Raw genomic sequence first — 18,141 nt, 5'->3', positions numbered from 1 at the left:
TTAATAAGGAAATGTATCCAAAAGTAAATGTACATGTGGAATAGTCCTTGTCATATTTAATAATAATTGCTTACTTTACTTTTTAACTGTTAAGTGTATCATATCTTTATATAAAATCTAAAAAGTAACTAGTAACTATAGCTGAGTTTGGTATGGTCCCTCTGAAATGTAGCAACAATGCAAGTACTCAAGAACTATACCTTACAGAAATTCCACCACAGTACACGTTAAAAATATAAAATTTAAAATGAAATCTTGTGTGAACAAAGTTTGGATGTTTGTTTGCAAGTCGTACTGACATTTGAGTAGAACTTGATCCTGCAGTATGTCTTTTAAACCAAAAAGATTTAAGCATTTTTAAAAAGATACTTTATTGTTGTATCGGAGGACATAGAGCAAAAGCAATTTCATACTTTCAGAAGAGATGTGTCATTTAGTGTCACCACGGAGAAAAATAAATACGAATACAGTATTGTATAATACCAATTTTTATTTTAAAATAAAATCTGGTAGCACCTTGTCTGTTAGAGTTTTGGTCAGATCAGGTAGAGACAATGAGTTTTTGATTTATTCTGATACACAAAGACAAATTGTGACTGTCTAAACAAATACTTTTGGTCATCACAACTGGTACAATTTCATTGTCATATTTTACAAGTTAACATGCAGGCAATAATTGCATCAGAAATTAAACATCATAGAAAAACCACATTACCCAGGAAACATATCCCCACAAAATATCTGTTGTACTGAATTTAAAATGAGAAAAAGGTGTTCTTTCTTGATTGAATCTTGTCTTTACTTGTTAATGGTTTATTTGATTTAACTGCTTAAGTTTTTGAATTATCCAAGAACTTTGACAGCAAAATGTATGTTATTTAGGCACAAATAAAACAGTTAAACACAAGGCCAGCCTCAAAGTAGGCAAGTAGATTAGAATACAAAATGTTAAGCATTAAGAAATACTGGACATTACAGGTTTTTGGCCAATAAATATAGAAAAAAACGCTCACACTATGCTAAAATTTATTTGATATTTTCAAGTGTTGCACTGCAAGTACCACAGCCACATGGCATTACACTTGCCCTTGACAGTGTTTTCTCACGCTCAGCATGACACATCAGACTGTGTAGGCCTGCAAATCTCTTTTCAGGCAGAACACAATTCTCTGTCCGAATTTCAAAGGCACAGTTTTTACTTTCAGCACTGTCAATATAAAACAAGTGCAAGTTGTATGTCATATAGTAATAAAAGAAAAACATAGTAACAAATTATTGAACCTTGACTGAAAACTGTGGCATTTCTGGCCGTCCTATGTGCCATCATATTCCAGTGTGTCTGCTTTCAATGAACCGTCAAAGACAAGATTTCACCCTGTTTACTTAACTTATAACCAATATATCAAATATCAATCTGACTACTAACGACGTACTGTATATTTGTATGTTTTGTAGAAATTGTGTTTATAGTAAAAGTATAAGGAAAATACACTTTTTTTGCTGCTCATTTACAGGTAAATAAGGCTACAGTAATGTTTACATCTGCTGAATGCAATTATTGACTGGCTACTTAGGAGGTACTGTCCATGTAATTACAGAACTGGGTTGCATAGAAGAACCATGTTCACTGTTTAAAAATAGATTTCCTTATAAAACAACCTATAAAAAAGAAATCATTAAATGTATAAAATCTGGTGGAAATTTAAAAAAAGAGCTGATAGTTTTTTTTTCTTTGTTGTTCCTTAAAAAGGCACAATAATAAAAAAAGAACATGTCCAAAAGTCAAGTCAGGGCAGGCAGCCTTCTGCTTTGGCAAAAGAACCCCTTTAATATTCATATAAACTGGAGTGATTGTGATGGGACTGCTTTGGTTATTGTTTCCCGCTCGTTCTCATAGTGGTTGTCAAAAATGTCAGCACTGAGGTTCAGAGGAAAGGCCTCAGATTGCAATCTATAGTTTCAGTTGAGTCAAACACATTGTGTTTTCCAGGCTTGGAATTTCCTTAACCCCATGATAATACAATTTTCTAAACTGAGGATTTTGTGCAGAGGCTAGAAGAACAGCGTCTGAATACTCTAGTATCTAATCCCGATATATGGTTCTATTGTAGTTGAAGACAAGCTGGAGTTCAAACAGGAGCTGAGCTGGTCCATTGAGAGCTTAATGTCCACGAAGCTGGTCCAGCCCGGTGTAAACATTATCAACTTGACTAAGTTCTTCGAACACAGGCAGAAGGTTGAGCAGTTCAGAGTCGTCCACGTCGTCGAACCATGACACCACAGGGACCTGATGAAAACAAGCAATCACTCAAAAACTGCTGGCTTTTATGAACCATGGATAAAATTAAATAAAAATCACATATTGTATAAACTGCACCTGGCGCATACAGTTCCGGACCAAAGCTGTGTTTTAATACATATTTAACCAGAGGTGTACAAATTTTAATCAGTCCTAAATGTGCAGTGTACATTTCTGTAAATCCGGATTAGAACTGAAACAATTTGTCAATAAGAGAAAATTAATTGGAAACTAACAGCCAATAATAAACTGAATGTCTTTGGGTTTTGGGCTCAGGGAAATTTCAGAGCATTTGTCAATCATTTGTTCCATAGCAAATATAAAACAATAAATCAAGTAAATTACCTGCAGATTTCTCATTGATTGCAATAATCATTAGTTGCAGCCATAATCAGGTTGAAACTAGGAATCTATTCTAATTCATTTAACTAATTGTAGTAGTTTGATTTATCATTTTGTAAGAGCTAATCTCACATTGCCAGACCTCCAGCATCTCGGGGAAAATAAGATTTAGGCTTTAGTTTAAACACGTTATCGTTTGCATGAGTTTCTTGTCCCACGGTGTTCCCACCATTTTCCCCAGGCCTCCATAAGCTTGAGGTCTAAGAGCAGGTGCCACGACTTTTGAACAACAGATATCAATATTATTCATCACAATTGTCAAAGCTATTTGCAACCCAAAGAGACAGATCAAAACTCACAGCATTATTAGGGTGGAAGATGTAGGAGGCAGGAGAGTTGTCCAGGATGAGGGTTTTGTGGAGGTCTCTGCCCAGGCGGCTCAAATCTTTGACATAGCAGCCTTGGTGGAATACGCAAGATTCCCGGAATAACCGGGTCCGGAATACACCACATTGATCCAGCAGGTCCGTCACCGGGTCTGCGTACTGATGGAGGTGAGGGGGTGTGGGGAGCAGGTGGGGGAAAAGCAGGGATGTGTAAGGCAAATAGCTAAGAAATAGCATCACACATCTACAATCTGCTCATCTGGATTAGGTTACACTAGCCATTCGTAAATCCATTCCTAAATTTTGAGTCTATAGTTCAAAGGTAATGCTTGTCGAACGCGGGGTTTACTAAACTGGGCTGCACCAATAAAACTTAAGGAAGTCATTGTAGCATCACAAGCTGTAACATACATAGTTATCAAGTGTAAGTCAGACATGTCGACCCACAATATGTCCTCTTTATCTTGAATGTAACCAGGTCAAATGTTAGCAGGCTAAAACTAAAGCTCCCTAGCAGTTACACCTGGTAGTTTATATATGTAAATATTTAGTAACAACTATCTAGTGTGTGCGGTGCAACACATTTAAATTTAGTTACGCGTATATCACTACTAACTAATCCCTTGTAAGTTTTTGAACTTACAAATAGCTGGTGCAATGAGCAAGGAAACAAATTATGGCTTTAAACATGAGGAGGGTGTCTACAAAGGTGACTAACACCATGTCAAGTAGCTGCTATCACAGTAAAAGGAGAACTAAAAAAGGCGAGAGAAAGCAGAACAACATCTGATAGATCAGACATTACAACAAACAACATATACTTTGTGCTGAATAATATGAAGATCTATTTCAGTGTCTGATGTAAAGTACCTTTGCGAGACTGGCTGTAAACAGCACACATTCAAACAACTCTCCCATTCTCTGCAGGAACTCATCCACATACGGCCTCTTCAGCACATACACCTGTGAAACAAATAGGCCATCAGGAAACAGTCTGACTTACAGGACTATGTAACTGTCACTTCAATAAATGTGTACCATCAACTTATTATTCCCATCTGATTGCTGTTAATGGCCAGTTCCTGAAACAAGTAATCAAGAATAGGCCGTGCCAGTGTTAACCAGCCTATCCTGGATTACTTGAACCAGGCAGAGGCCCCCAGAGGATCGCGTACTAGCACATGGGGTCCCAGGAATCACATTTCTCAGTTAATTACATTTCCACATGTCCAATAGTGAGAAGCTCTACAGCCAAGTTGAACAAATTGTCCAGTAGACTGTGCTATTTGAGCAAGTTTTTCAACATCTTCACAGAGGCAGTAATATGTACTGTATCACTTATTCATGATATTTTAGATGAACTCAACAGAAATGATTCATTTTCTTGCTGATGCATCCACTTCCACTTACGACTCCCTGTTCAACATCTGGTCAGTAGAGGGCTCCGTTCGCCTGTCATAGCAAACCCTGGCTGATCAGTTACAAGACCCATCCCTTTTCAGCTCAGCAACCGCTGCAAACACATCAACATACATACACAAACACACAGCCCCCCCCCCTCCCCTCTACAGCAAACACACAGCACACAGTAGTTTACCTGGTGTGTGGTCCCCTCTATCTCCACAGGCACGATGAAGTCTGCATTACTAATAGGCTGCAGGGAAGAACACAGAGGGAGATGGTTGGCATGCTCATTCACATGAGCTGCGCTGTGTACATTCACATGGCGTTACATAACTGAACATTTAGAAACAGACTTCACGTCACAGTGAAAAGCCAACACAAACAGAAAATAATACACTGTATGTTCCTCAAATACATGTGACTGTTTTAGTGAAGAAAGCCTGCTACGGAATAATAAACAATCACAGAAGAAGAAGACCAATGCACCAATGCTACAAGCTGCCATCACATGTATCGACATCACATCATTGAATCTGAAGAAGCTTTCACTCAAACTGATGTAACATCACAGGTCAAACAACAATACCAAACATACTGAAATGAGGCAAATGCTAGTGTTGACATAAAGAAGCTTATTTAGTGATTAAATGACTGATGGCGTACCTTGAATGAGCTGTGCACTAGGGTCTCATCCAGGTCTATGACCACACATATCTTCCCTTGGTCCTGGGCCTCTACCTCAGGCAGGAGACTGGGTTCATATTGCTAAGGTGACACACAAAAACTTGTTTTAATGGTATTGTCCTACACACACCTATATCATTTGTCTTGTCTGTGCTGTGTTTATAGCTACGGGACATGATTAGTCCTGATAGTACAGTGATTCATATGAAAATCAGACCTTGGCAATTTGATTTTCCCTCTGGGAAATTAGATAAGACTCTTAAGAGGGGCATATATGTGTGGGTGGCTGAAGGAGTGGGCTTCGTTATTTACTGTAACAGCTTCTATGTTGCCTATCTTTAGGATTAGCATATTTATTCTTCCATTATACTTCCCAAACGCATCTCTACAGGCATTCAACTGCAGGGAGAGCACATTACCTTATATGAGCTAATTTTTAAAAATCCAGTTTTCTCCTTTTATTAATTTTGGTTCATCCTCTGATCTTTATGAGCACAATCAAACTAACTTCAATTATTAATATATTACATAACGTAAATAGCTTATCCATCGAGGAAGGCATATTAAGATTGAGAAACATAATATCCATGAGCAAAAACAATCTTCTTTCATCAACTAAACAATAAACCCAATGCAACACAACCCTATTGACGCAAACGTATAATTTGGTTTCATTTCGGTGGGAGCCTGGCAGACAATATCCAGGCCTTACAGATGCTGCTTCCTGTTTGCTCCTGATGCTAGAGGACACACCTCAATGTGAACAAACATGGCATCTCATTAAAATGCCCCTTACATGCTACTGAAGCTCTAATCAGGCTGACAGCATTCACCAGCATGGCCATCCGTGTGCAGCAGGCCCTCAAGGCTTTATTTTTTCTCCACCTCAGCAATTACGAAGCACACAATACACCATTCTCTGCTCGCTCTCGACCGTCTGCCTGAAGGATTGATAGTCTCTCTGTCGTTCTTATCTTCCTTGGGGGATCAAGTGTGAACATCAAAGTGATTCCATATCCGCAGACAGTTGCGGTTAGCTTTCAAGACGTTCAGAGCAGGTGCAGCAGCGGTTTTAGTGTGCAGTTGTAAAACAAATAAAATAACGCTTGAAGACAATAATAAGCACATTTTTACGACAGTGTGTTTAGTTTATTCCTACAGATGGCCAAACTTTTTAAACGCCTCCTATTTTTTGGCAAGCAGTGTGTGTGTGTGTCTGTGTGTGTGTGTGTGTGTGTGTGTGTGTGTGTGTGTGTGTGTGTGTGTGTGTGTGCGTGCGTCAAGGAAGTAAAATCATAAATAAACTAAAATAAAGGCAGGACTGAACTGAGGTCTTCGAATTGTTTTCGGTGGTGTGAAATATTACGAAGAACAGTGTTACCTTGACAACAGTCCCATTTTCCTGTGACTCCAGCAAGGCCTGCTGGGAAGGTGGTGGCGTTGGTGGTGGCGGTTTGGGGCCATCCTGAGCTTGGAGGCAACAGAAGAGTGCTTTGAAGATGTTACAACTCCGAGGCTGTTTCAGGGCAGACCGGCTCACCTGGCCTGTTTCGCACAGAGAAAGAAGGACTTTCATGAGAAAACCAAGCAAAACTCCATGTAGTCGACACGGAAATATAAAGTAGGGGGCTTGAATTACACGCCACAATTCACGTCAGGTACACATAATCTAATGTTTTTTTATTCCACACACAAAAAAATGTTGATACAAACAATACAGGAATTAAAATACCTGGGGGGGTTGTTGTTTATTGAAATCAATCACATATTAATCCATAAAGGAAATTCAGCATAATTAGGAATAAGCTACTTGTAAAGAATGAGCTTCTCCTTTCTAAAAGGCACCGTCCATCTGTCTATAGTAATGGCACAGCCCGCACATGAAATCTGTTTTTAATGCGCCTTCCTCTGCTGCTGCTGCTGCTGCTGGAAATGGCTGGTACATGTTATATAATCACAGAGGGCGGGAAAACCCACACTTTTCGGCAGTACCTTCAACCGAAAACACAGACAGAAAACATTCCAACCATTTTAAACTCCAGGACATTTCAGGACTGTCTGAAGCTAGCCAGAACAGCCTGACAAGACAGCCAGGCAGTCAGTCAAGTCAGTCAGTGAGCCGGACAAGCAGTCACACCTCAGTGCTCTGTGCAGGTCTTTGATCAGCCACTGTAACGGTGAGCGTCCCGGCCCCATAGGAGTAGCCGTGGAGAAAGAAAGGGAGAAAAAAAAAACATTCCTTCAAGTCCCCTCTAGTGTGTTTCGTGTGAGGACTTGCAAACAGATTCAGGATTAATACCATCAATACACTTTCATTACAGACTGTAAACACTCTCAGTCCTTCTTAGAGATAAGAACAGTTGATACACAAAGTCATGAAAGTGTGCCACCCAACTGTACGCTAGCACATTTACACATTTGTTTCTTACAATCCACAGTGTTCACGCTGACCCTCTGAAGACATAATGCAGACCCACCAATGTCCATGTTACACAACACCATGTTTGAGAGACAAAGGAAACCGGAGCGTGATTTGGTAATTCCTCAGATGTCCTTCATTAGTCTAGCCCCCCCAACCCCCCTGAATTTATTAAGATACAATAATCAATACAATCCACTTGATTTGTATCCCATTAACAAGGATCCTGTCAGTGTAAGTCAGCCAATTGATTTCCCACAGGACAACAGTATATTCATGTATGACATAACACATACACTACATCTCCCCTGCATGTAAAAGGATAGAAAAACAGCAGCAGATTAGTCCTACAGACAAATCCAGCACTTCAAAACACATGCAAGACAAAAAGCAACAAAAAAACCCACTGTGGACATGTTGAATTATATTTTGTACGCACACTTGACTTGACACACTTGCAGGTACTGATGCGGTGCAAAAAGCACCGCATCAGTACCTGCACTCATGCAATATGCACGAGATTAACACTCAAGTAGTGAGCCTGAATCAATGAGGGAAGCCTCTTTCAAGACCAAGGGAAGCTTGCAAACAACGGAATCTTTGAAACGGCGCTACAATGGGCGTGTGCAGAGGGGTGTGTTTGTGCATTCCGCTGTCAACACCGCGGCACCTGGTATACAGCCCTCTTGTTAATCAACAGCCACTCTGGTCCTCCTTTACACCCACCAGCTTATAAATGCATTATGATTCAACACAGAACCTGTGCTGTTTGTTTGTGCAATGAAATAATAATGTGGGAACAGTGCAGCAGCCTTCCTTTAATGCTACAGCAGCGCAGTCACCCCCCCCCCCCCCAAAAAAAAATAAAAAATAAAAAAAAATGAACAAAACACCACACCATAGTTTTTAAATGAGCAAAACAGCTTGGTTTACACTGAACCGTGGTGCTGCCTGTGGTGACAGACGGGCTCCTCATGCTGTACCTGGAAGAACACTGTAGTAGGACATGGGATGGTGCCAAACAAGCTGGAACCTGATCGACATAAATACACGGCAGTTTTTTTGGAGGGGGGGGGGGGTCTGGCCACGATCAACCAGCAGCACTAAATGAAGAAGAACTGAGCGATGATCACAACACCACATGTTAAGAAGCGACAAGAGATTTTTGCACAAAAAGAGCACCCACGGCAAAAAAAAAGAGACAAAAAAACAGGATCAACAATAGCCAAGCTCCAGATGGCAAACCTGGTGCGTAATGGAGACTGTGAACTTATAGCTGACCTTATATTCGATTCAATAACAACTTAAAGCAAGGTGAGCTACATAATAATCTCGCCCTCTGAGTGCTGGATGTTGTTCAGTCTTATATGTTTATTCTAACAGTTGTGTGCTTTATGATCTGCAGGTGATCGATGGAGAGAGAAAAAAAAAAAACTAAGGTTGCAGCTTCCGTTCAAAATATATTCAGTAAATAAGCACATTGTGGTGTATCAGAATCCGTCGCTTTAATTTACACACACATTTTATTTCATGTGATTTGATCTAAATATTACTGATTTGCTTCGTTTAAAAAAAGGGGGGTAGTGCGACTCGAACCGCGCTCAACCAGCGTCCGCAGCGCTCAACTGTCAAATGGGCGCACTACAGGCTCTCTCAATAACACCCGGATCATTCTTCTGAAGATAATCAAATAATACCGCACCACGGGAGGCAAATATTATAACACTGAAAAAGCATATAAACACAGGCCCATCTCACCTGTTTTCGGTGACACTTGAACGTCTTCTTTCTGCACTTGGGTGATAACAGAACTTTCCATCTGACAATCACGGAGCCCTCAAAATCCTCAAATCCTGTCCCCGAGCACTGATGGGCATCCCTCATTGGGTTTTATTGACAAATAGACTCAAGTATTCGCCGAGGTAACTCTTGTCATCCGCCTCAGTTACAAATCCCCGATGAGTGTAGGATTTATCTTGTTCCTGGGTTTCTTTATTCCCCCACCGCCGCCGCTCTTCTTCTTCTTCTTCTTCTTCTTGTTCTTCTTTCGGAGGTCCGCCTGGGGAGGGGGCAAGGCACTTTGGATATGTTTTTTTGCAGGCTATTTGAGAATGTCAGCCCCGTCGTCTCGGGTTTACCGCGACTATTACTGGTAATATCGCTGAGCAGCCCCCCTCACCCGTCGCTGCGAAGTCTTCACTCTTGCACCAACAACATGGAGAATCCAGGCGAGAGAAGGAAAACAACCGAGGAAATGGGGCAAGGGAGGGCGGTTTCAAGCCCCCCCTTACTACAGATAAACAACATCGCCAGAAATGCCTTTAAGGGCGACGAAAAACACCGGGAATCGTTCACTACAGTCGGGTCCGATACAAGTGAATAGATTCCTGTGTGGAGTTAAATGTAAAATATGAGTTTTGTTGTTATCCGAGGCTTTGTTTTTCTACGGTTGGGACTCCGAGGGCGCCTTGAAACCGTCTCTTCTCCCTGATTGGACGCCAGGGAGGAGGGGCGTGGTCAAGGCATTCCTCCCAGTCCTGCACGCTCCGCAGCGAATACATTCCAGCGCTGCTCGTTCAGATGAGCTCACATTGTTTGTACATTATTATTTTATAAAATAAACAAACAAATGCAACCTAATTAGCATATAAATAAAGACAGACGTGTGTCCTTTCTCTAAAATTGTAAGCTAGGACGTCATTTTGTAGTTTATAACGTTTGTTTTCTTTTATTTTTTTTAATAGCCTATTTTTATTGTTTACAAGTTTTGTTTGTGTTCTGCATTTTTTGTGTTTTTTTTTTTGTTCAACTTCATTAAACGTATCAGAAGAGGTAGAGATTGTGATGTTATTAAATTTCAGTCATAATAATTCAGTTATCTACGCCCAAAATAATGTAAATCATCTTTGCCTGCGATGTTTGTGCTTGGCAATATTTTATAAGCCTAAAATTCGCGGTTTTGTGTGTAAACTTGCGATATCATAACATCTGAAGGATCTAGTAGGGAAAGCAAAAACAACATAAATAACAGGCTTGTTAAAATATATATTCTGTCAGAAACATCAAATATAGCCTACAGCATTACTGACGAAGTAGAAGTGTCTCTAATACTTAAAATTAATCTGTAACTAATTAAACTATAGCCTACCTATAATGCATATGACTCCCAGATGTTTCCAGTTGTTCTTCATCTGATGCATCCCTACAGTCTACATATCCATAAGATATAAACTTATAAACTCTATGCAGGACAACATGGTAACTGTCCCTCAGTAGTTGGCTACTCTCTGTGTGGAGGTAACAGAGGGCAGAGTGAAACCAATGACCCAGGCTCCTTTCATTTTCTCTCTCTCCTTTTTCTTCCCCCTCTACTGACACAACAGTAAAAATGAAACTAACCACTGTGTTGAACATGTGTGCAACAATGCAGGCAGGCTCTAATGCAGTTATTTTACTGCAAAACTAGAGGTCATAAACATTAAATGATGGTTGCATCATGTAAAAGTATCATAATATTTATTCAACTCTGTTATGACTTAAACTAGTAACTATTTAGGTCTAAATCCAGTGATTAATTAGAAATAAATACGTAAACAGTTGCAGTTTCTATTTTTTTTTATTAAAATAAGTTTTATTCAGCTGAAGGCAAATCCTGTGTACTTTACAATAATTTTTCACTACACTGAGTATAGTGATTTGCTGAGCAGCCTGAACTAAAACACATTTATTTTACCTTGTTCAAATAAATACAAGTGGGTTTGACATCATGTGGTCAACCAGCGCGTCCCCAGATATTTATATTTACAGCATGGAGGCTCTGCAGCGCCTCCTCATCCTCCGAAAGTTCAGAAACCTCTGAGAAATCACAGTGATCCCTTTGCTGTAATGCACGGTGAAAAACTGTGAAGTGGAATTTATCAACAGCACAACTGATGTGGAGAACATAAACTGCATCCGTCCATAATACTGATTAACTGAAAAAAAACAGAGAGAAACAATAAAATAAACTTGTTAATAAAGGAATAACTACACGACTGAAATAGTCTCTCCATTCCAAACACATGTGGGCCCATTACACCACAAGCTCAGCCAGTACCCACAGTGGCCACAATGCAAGACATAAACAAGAATGGCCCCGCTGTTTGCATTCCTGGTGTCGGACATTTTAAGGCAGCACTGACAGATCTGTGTAAAAATATATACAGAATAAGTATGGACCGCACAGCTGGAAAATGTCGTGTGGTTTACAGATGATGCCACTGTTTACTAAATCAAGTAGAAATTCATTATCTTTGCCTGCTCTCTGGTGAGTTGTGCCCTCTTCTTATGGTAATGCTGCATGTGCATTCCTCTGAGAAGACAAATAGGCAGACAGAAAGTGCAAAGGGGCCAACCGGTGTTGAGGCCCTGGGCTGAGTATTAAGGGTGCTGCAGCTGTACCCCTGGAAAATCTGTTCAAAAAATATGACTGACAAAACATCAGATACATATTAAATCTGCATCCATCTTTCATCTGTCAACAGAACTAATGCACAGGCAGGTCAAAATAACATGTGGTGAGAGGAGAAATAAATCAAGAGTGCAGCACATTTCAAACCTGAGACCAGAAATGTGTCAATGTTGAATCACAGAGAGTGAAAAGAAAAAGGAAGAATATGAAAAGAAGACATAACACGTGTGATTAAATAGTCAGTTCCTGTAATTCAGTGTTGTGCTTTATTGTGTTGGTTCAGTTGAGCTGTTTGTTTACAATTCAATATTACATTTATTGATTTTTATGATGACAACTCATTAAATCAGTCAGTTACTGTAAGCCGCAAGTAATAAAACTACATGGTGCTTTCTGCTATAACAAATGTTCCATGAATATCTTTTGCAAAAATAAATCAGTGAGTTAGTCTGTTAATCTGTTCCATGTCATCAACTGACACATAGAAAAATAGACAAATACAACACCCTTAAAATAGCTCCGATCATATTACTGAGGCCAAATGTCAGCCCCCCCACCACCCCCAAGAAAAGATTCAGAAATATTCTACACAAATACTGTTCATTAAGTTATAGTAATAGTAAAAAATCTGGTGATGTTGACATTAATGACAAATAAACCAATCACGTTAACCTCTAACAGACGCATGCACACACATACATTCTATCCATCAGGCGTTGTGGTTCTATTTCTGCTTTTCACACTGGGAATCCAAGGCGCCTACTTACAACTCTGCCATGCATTAGCTACATCCAGTCATGTTGATGACAAACTAGCTGTTGAAATGTGCTTGCAGCATCTGAGCCTCATGTAGGGCTGGGACTGTAGGGTCTACAATCATGTGATTTGCTGGAAGAGCCCCCCTCCTCTCCTCCCCTCCCCTCCCCTCCCACCTCGCAGGCCTGCCCCTGAGTGGCCTCTGCTAGGCTATGTTTCCAGGAAAGGGGCCTACTGGACAGGCTGTGAGGCCTAGGCAGGGAGACATTGGCTCATTGAGAAAAACAAAAACAGAGAGGGGCGGTGGGAAGACTCTCCCCTCTTACATAACTCTCCCTCCATGACAGGGAGAAAAAAAACTTCCCCGCCACAATGCAAAGAAAAACCTGTCCGTCCGCCTTTCCTCGGCTTGCAAAGGCTGAAGCACTTCAGGACTGGAATTTGAGCAATACTGAAACAAGCAGTTCTTGCTTGCAGTTACACAATAGCTGCAACTCTTCAGACATGCCACCACCACAAACATGTCAAACACCAGCCATATCTGAATATACACACAGAAATGTTTCAGTCACATTGTATCACTGCATTTCTTTTGGTTTGTTTTATACAATAATGCTGTTTCTGTGCAGCCATAACAACACGTAAAACGTGATGTAATGCACCATGGCATTTAATCTGTTGTGTTATGTTGCACAGCTCTGTTGGTGAGCCGTTTACTGTATCTGAGCAGTCTCTTTTCTGGCCTGCACTGTCTCCCTGTGGCCAAAAGAGAAACCGCATGGGGGTAGCAGGGTATCTGTAAAAACACTGAATTCAGTTTCCTCAAAAAAGGCCTCAAGAAGGTCTTAAAAAGTCTTTCTTTCAATTTATCTTGAATATTTTCTCTTTCAGGCTGTGGGGAGATGTTACACACTTATAAACTAAAAGTGTGATTGTTGTGACAGTGGACTGTGCTGCAGCGGGCTGTTCAATCCTTTAGTCAGACCACTCAGACCTGCAGCTAACACTGTCACTACAGCTAGCTACTCCAGCTAGGATGCTTACTGTGTCACAATGGGCAACTGTTGAATTAGTAAAAACTTACTGCATGTAAAAAAAAATATTTTTTAATTGGTTGTCCAAGCCCATGACACATTAAATTAATTATTTATATCATTAGCAAATATATACTGCTGAAAGTATTGAAAAATTCATATAATAAAAAATAGGTTGCATCTAGGTTGTCTCCACTAGTTTTACAGGATACTTTCATATTTTGGTTGGTATGATCATGAAACAGGTATCAAATTGTAGTGGTTGACAAATATGGGTTTTTCAATGCCTGATGCCAATATTTAGAGAGCAGGGGGGGGGGGGGGGGGGGGGGGGGGGGGGGGGGGGTAATGCTGATATCAAAACAAAGGAAAATCATTTATAATGCCATTATAGTACGTACATAGTGCATAGTACAATCTGATATACATGTTAACCAGTAATATGTTGTTTTAGATGGGTTTTTTATTATTATTAATGAATGAAATAGAAAAATACATTGGGTACTGCTCTAGCCTTCAGAACGTGGCCGGTGTTTAAGGGAGAGTGGGGTACAGTTTGTCAATAGTGTCATTCAGCTGCATAAATCTCTACAGTATAACAATACATATTCAATGCTAGCCAGTAATGGTTTTAGATTAGATCTGCTGTCATTTAGGGTGATGTATAAGCTTTCTGAGTGCCCAATTAATCGGCTGACCGATCAATCAGTCACCATTAGATTGCATTCTATGCAGCATTAACATGATCTTAAAAGTCTTAAATTTATCTTGCAGAAGAAGAACCTGCAGACCCCTTGAGATATAGCAGAATTTTGTATTATATGTCATTCTGTGAAATGAACTTCACACCTGTAAACCGGTCAGTTTGGCAAAACTATTCTTGTTTTGTATAATCAGTACTAAGGATACAGACAATTACAATAACAGATTCTTGATTACTAAATAAAAATATCTATAGCACCATTCATACAAAACTTCATTTGAAACGTCTAGTATAAATGAATCTGCACTCAAGGACACTGTGTGTGAAAGGTCAGGCAGGTTGCTAAAAGCTGCATTTGTGATGTTAATGAACTCTGAAACACAGATTCCATTCAGGAGTCAAACTCTGGCTGCTGCTCGATCAGGATGGTTGTGTCATTCTCTCTCCCACTGCTCGGATCGAGGAAGGACACTCCCAGAGCTATCAGACATAACCACACCTGCAGTACAGACAGACATAAACAGATTTACAATTAATGAATTGATTGCTCTATCAAGAACACATTGTCAGTATAAGGAGCAGCATCGAATACTGAACTATGCTGCTGTGTGACGTCACTCTATTTCTTTATAACTGTCTTTAAATTCAAAAGATGTTTCCCCTCAACCCTCCCACTCCAAGAGGCTACAACAACACATTTAAAATGTGATTGGAATTATTATATAAAAAGAAACAAAATTACTCATACACAAAGAAGGGATATGTTGATATAACACACATAAGGGCACTATTAATCACTCCAAAGATTGTTTTCATCATCAATTAATCTGCTGATTATAATAAAATTTCTCAGAGCTACTATTCTAGCAGGCAAAGAAAACCAGCAAATATTGACATTTGAGAGGCTGGAAACAGAACATTCTTGGCCTCAATTATCAAAATTAGTGAATAAGTAGAATATGTGCTTCTTCTACAACCTGATGTTACCTACCAAATATCCCACAAATGTGAGGTATCCTATGGAGAGGAACGCTGCCACCACATACAGCCACACACTGTCCAGTGCAGTAACATACACCACGACGAAGTACATGTTAATGGCACACACGAACAAGATCACCACTCCTCCTCCGATCTTACACACTCTGAAGGAAGAAGAAGAGAATAAGAATTTTAAAATAAAAATAAACAATGGATTTGGATTTCCATTTGTCTTATGATGTTATTAGCTAAACTTACAATCCATTGGCAAACTCATTCATGAGAGATGACAAACTGGTGAAAGTGAGGATGGGAATGAGGGCAAATGGCAACTGAGAGAGAAGGAAAATAATCAATATGTGTTATATTGCCATGTAGTTTTTACCAATATCATGAGAAATCAGCAGCGATATATTATATATGTATTTAAAATACATATTTAAATACAAAAAATTCATATTTTGTATCAAACTACTTTAGTGTTGTATATTTTGTAGTTTAAAACTTCAGTAAAAAAGTTTGTTAGAAGACTCCGTGATGACATCACAAAAACGCTGCCTCTGATTGGTGCCAAATCAGTAATTTGCACAGACGTTTTGAGATCAGAAAAAAATCCAGACCCAAAGAAGACAGTGATGGTGTGAAATGGCAGGTTTCCATTGATTTCCGTCGATTTTTAGCTTTAATTGCTACAATTCTTATCACTTCCAGTGAAGCGTTGGTGTTCGTTTTATTAACCTAGGATAAATCGTTTACTAATTTACATAATGTGTCAGGTAACTATTTGACCCGAGGAGCAGCCCTCACAGTAAACATTAGCTTGCTACTTTCAGCCTAAATTAAGTTTTCGTCAGTTGTGCATGAAAAAGTGTTTCAGAGTTTCAACATTACTTTATAATGTAAATCACGTAACCATATTGTCATTGTCAGTGTTGTGCTGCAACACCATTAAATAACAGGTTGTCAACCCATGCACCACTCGTGTTTGTTGTAGCTCAGATTATGCAATGTAGGCCCTTTATTACCAAAAACCAAGTAACATAGTTAATTTTGATACATTACAAATTTGGATATTTGGTATTATTTTAAAATGCATTTTAGTACATATTTTCCCATCAATGAGAGCTGATTAGTGTGAGGGCCCTTAGAAATGTGTGTGAATTTATGTAATTCTTCATTTATTTGTAAAGAGGGTTTGTGTTACTAGTCTACTATGGCTGTAGTTTTATAGTTGCTTGTACACCGTTGAGAAGTTTGATATTTTCACCAATTTGTGATCTGCCTCACCCTAAAATACCAACGCCCAACGTGGGGCTCGAACCCACGACCCTGAGATTAAGAGTCTCATGCTCTACCGACTGAGCTAGCCGGGCCGTTTCTGACCACTATATGGAGCACATTTCTCCCAGCTGTGTCATGGACAGAGAACACTCTGAATGGTGGAGGCTGCCTTCTTTATGCTACAACAACAGTACAATGATGTCTTTGATTGATTGGCTCTCCCAAAACACCGCTGCCTAACATGGGGCTCATACCCTGCCACTGGCATCATGTGACCAACATGTTCATGGCATGCTTGGGAAGAAACCCAATCTGTGCTGGACTCGCTGCAGGAACTGCATGCAATGGTCGCCAAAGACTCTCGATGATGGCTGATTGCGGTGGGTGAGGGCGGCCCTTGGAATTAATTCAGTCAGAGCTATCCTCTTAGCAGAAGTCAAATTCAGCTGCAGACACTTTTGGGAAGTATCTCAAAAACCTCTGCAACTTTTTAGGTTTAACGTTTGTACGTCAACCTCAGGTGGACCAAAAAGACACAAAAAAGACTAAACGGGAAGTTGCTCAATGTGGACGCAGTTAAATGCCCGTTGGTAGTCAGGAAAAGTTGCTTGGTGTGAATTTATGTAAATCCTCAATTATTTGCAGAGGTTTGGGGTTACTAGTCTAGTAGGGCTGTAGTTTTATAGTTGCTTGTACACCGTTGAGAAGTTTGATATTTTCACCAATTTGTGATCTGCCTCACCCTAAAATACCAACGCCCAACATGGGGCTCGAACCCACGACCCTGAGATTAAGAGTCTCATGCTCTACCGACTGAGCTAGCCGGGCCGTTTCTGGCCACTATATGGAGCAGATTTCTCCCAGCTGTGTCATGGACAGAGAACACTCTGAATGGTGGAGGCTGCCTTCTTTATGCTACAACAACAGTACAATGATGTCTTTGATTGATTGGCTCTCCTAAAACACCAGTGCCTACCATGGGGCTCATACCCTGCCACTGGCATCATGTGACCAACATGTTCATGGCATGCTTGGGAAGAGACCCAATCTGTGCTAGACTCGCTGCAGAAACTGCATGCAATGGTCGCCAAAGACTCTCGATGATGGCTGATTGAGGTGGGTGAGGGCGGCCCTTGGAATTAATTCAGTCAGAGCTATCCTCTTAGCAGAAGTCAAATTCAGCTGCAGACACTTTTGGGAAGTATCTCAAAAACCTCTGCAACTTTTTAGGGTTAACGTTTGTACGTCAACCTCGGGTGGACCAAAAAGACACAAAAAAGACTAAACGGGAAGTTGCTCAATGTGGACGCAGTTAAATGCCCGTTGGTAGTCAGGAAAAGTTGCTTGGTGTGAATTTATGTAAATCCTCAATTATTTGCAGAGGTTTGGGGTTACTAGTCTA

General features: G+C 40.1%; 2 protein-coding genes and 2 non-coding genes across 5 annotated transcripts in view; all 4 read right to left on the bottom strand.

The window, feature by feature from the left end:
* Positions 1–470: 470 nt before the first annotated feature.
* Positions 471–9,995, bottom strand: ctdsp2 (CTD (carboxy-terminal domain, RNA polymerase II, polypeptide A) small phosphatase 2). Its single transcript, XM_046056740.1, has 7 exons — positions 9,293–9,995; positions 6,497–6,660; positions 5,095–5,196; positions 4,625–4,681; positions 3,898–3,990; positions 3,001–3,186; positions 471–2,287 (listed from the first exon to the last, which is right to left on the bottom strand). The coding sequence occupies exons 1-7, from the start codon at positions 9,351–9,353 to the stop codon at positions 2,162–2,164; spliced, it is 789 nt and encodes a 262-aa protein (XP_045912696.1). The 5' UTR covers positions 9,354–9,995; the 3' UTR covers positions 471–2,161.
* A 4,639-nt stretch (positions 9,996–14,634) lies between these two features.
* Positions 14,635–18,141, bottom strand: part of LOC123975540 (natural resistance-associated macrophage protein 2-like) — a 21,892-nt gene continuing 18,385 nt past the window's right edge. Inside the window, exons 14-16 of one of the 2 annotated variants that reach the window (XM_046057103.1) lie at positions 15,717–15,790; positions 15,469–15,622; positions 14,635–14,976 (exon numbers count right to left, since the gene is read on the bottom strand). In XM_046057103.1, coding sequence (XP_045913059.1) covers positions 14,869–14,976; positions 15,469–15,622; positions 15,717–15,790 — 336 coding nt within the window. In that variant the 3' untranslated portion in view covers positions 14,635–14,868. Of the gene's footprint in view, positions 14,977–15,468; positions 15,623–15,716; positions 15,791–18,141 lie in introns of those variants that run through there. The other variant, XM_046057104.1, reaches the window with a different exon arrangement.
* trnak-cuu lies at positions 16,759–16,831 on the bottom strand. Its single transcript has one exon. It is a non-coding gene; the product is annotated as a tRNA-Lys (tRNA).
* trnak-cuu lies at positions 17,495–17,567 on the bottom strand. The gene has a single exon. It is a non-coding gene; the product is annotated as a tRNA-Lys (tRNA).

Source organism: Micropterus dolomieu, linkage group LG08 (genome assembly GCF_021292245.1).
Source record: "Micropterus dolomieu isolate WLL.071019.BEF.003 ecotype Adirondacks linkage group LG08, ASM2129224v1, whole genome shotgun sequence".
In the NCBI taxonomy this organism is placed as follows: domain Eukaryota; kingdom Metazoa; phylum Chordata; class Actinopteri; order Centrarchiformes; family Centrarchidae; genus Micropterus; species Micropterus dolomieu.
Note: the sequence above shows the minus strand (reverse complement) of the source record. Positions and strands in the feature narration are given on the sequence as shown.

Bases quoted from the DNA above. Each gene is read 5' to 3' on its own strand.
- ctdsp2 (XM_046056740.1), bottom strand. From the start codon at position 9,353: ATGGAAAGTTCTGTTATCACCCAAGTGCAGAAAGAAGACGTTCAAGTG. The intron at 4,682-5,094 runs GTACGCCATCAG...TCTTCCCTGCAG, and splicing joins TAGTGCACAGCTCATTCAAG to CCTATTAGTAATGCAGACTT. The intron at 3,187-3,897 runs GTACTTTACATC...CACCTCCATCAG, and splicing joins TTACAGCCAGTCTCGCAAAG to TACGCAGACCCGGTGACGGA.